Source organism: Sprattus sprattus (genome assembly GCF_963457725.1).
Source record: "Sprattus sprattus genome assembly, chromosome: 4".
Taxonomy (NCBI): domain Eukaryota; kingdom Metazoa; phylum Chordata; class Actinopteri; order Clupeiformes; family Clupeidae; genus Sprattus; species Sprattus sprattus.
Genome location: NC_137923.1, coordinates 26,038,865 through 26,045,000, shown reverse-complemented (window position 1 = coordinate 26,045,000; position 6,136 = coordinate 26,038,865). Strand labels below are relative to the sequence as shown.

Genomic DNA, 6,136 nt, shown 5'->3' with positions numbered 1-6,136 from the left:
TGCAGTAAGTGCATGTTACAGTTCTTAGAGATTGGGTTTAGTGTTAATTTATTTATTCACTTACATTTGCAGTGTTCGTGTACATTAACATTGACATTCAGTCATTTAGCAGACGCCTTTGTCCAAAGTGACGTACAAGGGAGAGAACAGTCAAGCTACGAGACATAGTGTAATATAAATACTACCTCGTAGAATCATGACTATAAATGTGAAACGTAATTGTTATATATTTGCATCCCAAAACCGTTGTAGTGGAAAAAGTCACACCTCGTTATCACTTGGCCCTATTTTCAATACGCTCGATAATGCAATCTCACAGCTAGAGTCTACCTGTTTGATTCTCGAAAGTTGATTCGCGAAAGTTTGATTCACCAAAGTTGCCTGAGAGAAACGTCCATCACAGGAAAAGGATGCTTTATGTCAATTTTATCAAATGTTGTCTCAGTTTTCATCGTTTTCCTGTGATGGACGTTTCTCTCAGGCAACTTTGGTGAATCAAACTTTCGCGAATCAACATTCGCGAATCAAAGAGGTAGACTCTAGCTGTGAGATTGCATTATCGAGCGTATTGAAAATAGGGCCAAGTGATAACGAGGTGTGACTTTTTCCACTACAACGGTTTTGGGATGCAAATATATCACTCTTTTGAACACATAATGTTTTGGGAAGAGAAACGTTTTATTTTCCTGGGTCTAGAAACCTGCCGGACTTCTTTCGGTTTGACCAAAACTGGACGAGAACTCTGCTCACAGGACGCTGTCGGAGTTAAGTCAGCGTGGATTGCATTACACTGGTGATGTAGATGCCATACAACTTAATGTCTTAAAAACCGAACTATCCCTTTAAGACTTGTTTGCAGGAAGAATGGGACACCACTGAAAGGCTTCCTCACTTGATGTCTTCAGTCCCTAAACTCTTTTAAGTGTTGTAAAAAGGAATGGCAACATTACAAAGTGATGCTCTGCACAAACTTTTTTTTTTTTAATATGTTGCAAGAATCGAATTTGAATTAAGTGTTTATTTTGAAAAAAACAATCAAATTCATGAGGTAAAACATCAAATAATTTGCTGTTGTATTGTTTTCAATGTAATACTGGTCAAAGAGAATTTACAAATCACTGTTTTTAGTTTTAATTTTAATTTAACATACCGTCCCAACTTTCTGATTTGGGGTTGTATAATCTCAATTAGCCTCAGTTGTTTCTGACAAAACTCTCCCTGAAAATGTTGTAGTTCACTCAAATTTGTGTGATCAAATGGAAAACAAATGCAAAGCAACAGGCTGTGTCTGATTTAGTCATAGGCCTATATCAGTGTATACTATACAGCCGCGGAAAAAATTAAGAGACCACTTCAAAATTATCAGTTTCTCTGGTTTTACTATTTATTGGTATGTGTTAAAGTAAAATGTACATTTTTGTTTTATTCTATAACCTACTGGCAACATTCCTACCAAATTTCAAATAAAAATATTGTCATTTAGATCATTTATTTGCAGAAAAATGACAATTGGTCAAAATAGCAAAAAAGATGCAGTGTCTTCAGATCTCGAATAATGCAAAGAAAACAAGCTCATATTCATTTTTGAGGTTTGTAAAAGACCATAAGGATTGAACCAAAGCTGACTGGAGGTCCCTAAGTTTGTCTTCTCTGATGAGTCCAATTTTCAGCTTTGCCCAACACATGGTCGTCTGATGGTTAGACTGAGACCTGGAGAGGCCTACAAGCCACAGAGTCTTGCACCTACTGTGAAATTGGACTCATTAGAGAAGACGAACTTAGGGACCTCCAGTCAGCTTTGGTTCAATCCTTATGGTCTTTTACAAACCTCAGCCAGGCAAAGTACAACGTTGTCCCGGAAGAAAAACTTGCTTCCTTTTGCTCTGACAATGTTCCCCAACTCTGAGAAGTGTTTTTTCCAGCAGGGTAATGCTCCATGCCACACAGCCAGGCCAGTAAAGGTGTGGATGGAGTACCACCAGATCAGGACCCTGTCATTGCCAGCCCAATTTCGAGACCTGAATCCCATTAAAAAAACTCTGAAATGTGATCAAGAGGAAGATGGATGGTCACAAGCCATGAAAAGAAGCCGAGCTGCTAGAATTCTTGCGCCAGGAGTAGCATAAAGTCACCCGACGGCAATGTGAAAGACTGGTGGAGAGCATGCCAAGACACATGAAAGTTGTGATTTTAAATCAAGGTTATTCCACCAAATATTGATTTCTGAACTCTTCCTAAGTTAAAGCATTAGTATTGTGTAGTTTAAAAATGAATATGAGCTTGTTTTCTTTGCATTATTCGAGATCTGAAGACACTGCATCTTTTTTGCTATTTTGACCAATTGTCATTTTTCTGCAAATAAATGATCTAAATGACAATATTTTTATTTGAAATTTGGTAGGAATGTTGCCAGTAGGTTATAGAATAAAACAAAAATGTACATTTTACTTTAACACATACCAATAAATAGTAAAACCAGAGAAACTGATAATTTTGAAGTGGTCTCTTAATTTTTTCCGCGGCTGTATATTGGTAAAACATTTTTTACTCATGTTGTGGGAAACAATATTTTACCTCAAGAGAGAATGAATGCACAATCGGATCTTTCCACTCTGCTGTAGAGCCTCTCTCAGCCAGAACTGGGCTGGTCCAGCTGGAGATGCCAACTGTAGTGTTGAAAAAAGGCTGTGAATCTGGTCTAGATACCAGTTTCATGTTGTCAAAATTAAAAACACTTGGGTAGTTTGACATTCTACAGATGATATGTCTTCATTTATTCATGAAATCAGTGAACACATTCCTCATGAATGCAATGAACAAAGCATACAAAACAAGATTTATTTCTTCTTTGAAATGTTGTCATTACAGTTATGTACACATATGTGTAGTAGACTAGTAGAACTATTTGAGTAACCCTAGACACTGTAGCCATGCTTTAACGACCAACAGAGTTAATCATTCTCGCTTGGCAACTACCTCTTATCATAGGTTAATCAATTTAGTGTCAGTTCTTTACCGTGCTCATGCGATGCTCCATCATTCACTTGAATTCCAACTGAGCGCGAGTTGACTGACGACTTTTTAATTTGTGTTTGTCGCGCCGATTTCAGCTCGTTTTCTGTTAGTTGCAGCCGCCGCCAGAGTGCTTCTATCTCCCTCTCTCGTCTGGATATTTCTTGACGTAAGAGAGTCGAGTCGTTGTCGACTAGTTTGCTCATCTCTGCTAGTGCTGATTTGGCAAACACCTCCATAACAGAGGCTAACTGAGTGTGTATATCCACTGAGTTTGACATCATGTAACGCTTAGATTTGGGTTTAGATTTTATGCTCAATTCAAGGGTTTGTAGCCTACACAGTTGTCAAGGCAAAGCAGCGTAACACTGTAAAATGCCAGCCGAATTCACAATAACTGGTGTGAACAGGACCGTAGAAACAGTGGCAAAACATTTCACATCTTAGCCTGATTCTGATCTCACGGCAGTCTTACTTGTAGCTATGTGCTGTAGAACTACATTGCACTGTTCTAAACACCGTTGTATTTATGAACCGAATAACGACACCAGCTACAATGTATTTCAAAAGTCCACTGTCATACGTTACAATATTAATATACCTCTATTAACAGTGGTGTAAGCGTATCGTGAAACATCTGCAATAACGTTCCTTCGTTATTTCCTGTTTGTCGCGACATGAACCCTGCCACGTGCGTTTGCCAAAGACCAATAAAATGTGCATCTAAGGTTAGATAGCCGTATTTATTAAAACAGATGCGCAAAATGAATCACATAGGAACACGTAAGAAGCGGTTTGCCTCATATCACAGGCATGGCAAAGATTGTGCTGTCTGACACATGTTATGTCACTTAAAAGACCCTTGAGGCTGATGTGATTATTGCATTAATTAGACCAGTGAAAACTGATGGTGAAATGAAAGCTGTGTGGTTTTATTAATAGGGAAACAAAATCTCAGTGCCATGGATAACATGGACCTGTAGAACATACATTTTTAAAATATTCAAACAAAGAAGGAAGGCAAACAAGATTTTTCAAAATCATTATGAAACTCAAAAGTACAACATAATCCTAGACCAAATGGGATCAATTCACTTAATCTGGTAATTTGATTGTAATGAAAAACTGAATTTCGGTACGCTAAATGACCCTTTACTCTGCAACCCGCAAGCATATATATATATATATATATATATATATATATATATATACACACACACACACACACACACACACACACACACACACACACACACACACATTAGGACCTTCCCATTTAGAGGATCAACATCTTTACTGAGGCACTCAAATGTCACCACATGTCATTTTTGGTCCAAGTAATAAAATGGAATTGAAATAAGAAGAAAAAGGGGAAAAACTTAAACTGTACAGAAAATTTGTCATAAGAACATTGTGCTATATGGCTACAGTTGCATTAATGTGTTAGTATTTAGAAGAAGAAAAAACCCCATAAAATCCAGACTAATTATATACCATCATATATCTACATTCATTGGTATTTGTCCTTAATATACTTTGTAAAACCATCTTTCCTTATCAGTGTCAGTCGCTCTTTTTTAGCTTGCCCCCCCCCCCCAGCTCTATCCATGAACTCTCTCAAAGTCTGGCCTTTTCATCCTGAGCATTCACCCCTCTCTCCCTCTCTTTCTCTCTTTCACTGTGTTCCCTTTCCCTCTCTCGCTCTCTTGTTGCCCGAGCAACGGCTTCATCAAAGCAGATGCTGATCCCGCTGTTTCTCTTCACCTCTCGCTCTCTGGGTCTCCACTCTCGCTCTCCTTCCCGAAGACTCAGTCTGTCCTTTTTAACGTCAGGGCTTCCTTCTCTCCCTGTCTCCCTCTCGCTCTGTCTCTCCCCACCCCTCCAATCCGCCTGCATGTCTATAGGCTCTTCCTGTCTGACTCTTTCCTTCCCTCCATGCTTCCCTCCCATCTCCACCTCTCTTTCACTTTCTCTGAGTTCTGAGGGTTGCTTTGCTATGCTGTGCTGTGACTGCTCTGGTGTCTCCAGATGTGATTGCTGCTGGCTAATGACTATGTGTGGTGGTTCTGCTTCTGGTTCTGAGCCTTGGTACCCTGGTGGAGGTGGGTTGCTCTGCGGCCCACAGGGTTGTATTGTGTCTGTGTGGAGCTCTGCATCTGCGTAGCCTCGAGCTGCAGACAACTCTGTCTGAGTCTGTTCCCGATGTTCTCTGTCCTTGCGTGTATGCAGTATTTCTGTGTTTGGGGTCTGTGTGTCTTGGGTCATCTCAGAATCTTTCTTTGGTGTCTGTGTGCCTTGTTGCAATGTCTTTGTATCTGGGGTCTGCATATCTTTGTGTGGTGTGTGTCTCTCTCTCTGCTCTGCCTGTGTGTCTCTGATCTGCATCTGCTGTCTGAGGTTATGTGCGGTGAGACGGGACTGCTGTGGTTTGGGGGGAACCAGGGGCACGGACTTCACCTGCTGTGTCCTCGGGGGCACCTGTTTGGACACCACCAGGGTCCTGCCCAGACCTGGCCCCAAAGCCATCAGCTTGTCGTCTGTCTTACCCTCTCTATCCGTCTCTTTTGCGACATTCCTTTCCCCTCCTTTCTCTGCCTCGCGGACATGTTTTTCTGTCTGCTCTCTCTCCTCTACCTGCCCCTCCCCGACTTTGAGTCGCTTTGCCCCTTCACTGGCCCTGTGACCTGGCTGTGACTCCAGCAGCAACTCAGCCGCTTGGTGTCTGTCTTCAGCTGTCTCCTCTGGATAGTCCTCCTTTCCCTCCTCCCTCTCTTTTTCCACCAGTACACTCATGGTGCTAGCCTGTTCTGTGCTAATGGTGTTAGCCTGTTCTGTGCTCGTGGTGCTAGCCTGTTCTGTGCTCATGCTGTTAGCCTGTTCTGTGCTCGTGGTGCTAGCCTGTTCTGTGCTCGTGGTGCTAGACTGTTCTGTGCTCGTGGTGCTAGCCTGTTCTGTGCACATGGTGCTAGTCTGTTCTGTGCTCATGCTGTTAACCTGTTCTGTACTTGTGGTGCTAGCCTGTTCTGTGCTCATGCTGTTAGCCTGTTCTGTGCTCGTGGTGCTAGCCTGTTCTGTGCCCGTGGTGCTAGCCTGTTCTGTGCTCGTGGTGCTAGCCTGTTCTGTG

The 6,136-nt window shown here is 41.6% G+C and overlaps 1 protein-coding gene across 1 annotated transcript in view; it reads right to left on the bottom strand.

The window, feature by feature from the left end:
• LOC308363801 (uncharacterized protein) overlaps positions 1-3,628 on the bottom strand; it is an 8,308-nt gene extending 4,680 nt beyond the window's left edge. The window contains exons 1-2 of the mRNA XM_080836665.1: positions 3,017-3,628; positions 2,575-2,666 (exon numbers count right to left, since the gene is read on the bottom strand). Coding sequence (XP_080692791.1) covers positions 2,575-2,666; positions 3,017-3,296 — 372 coding nt within the window. The 5' untranslated portion in view covers positions 3,297-3,628. The remainder of the gene's footprint in view (positions 1-2,574; positions 2,667-3,016) is intronic.
• Between the last annotated feature and the right edge of the window lie 2,508 nt (positions 3,629-6,136).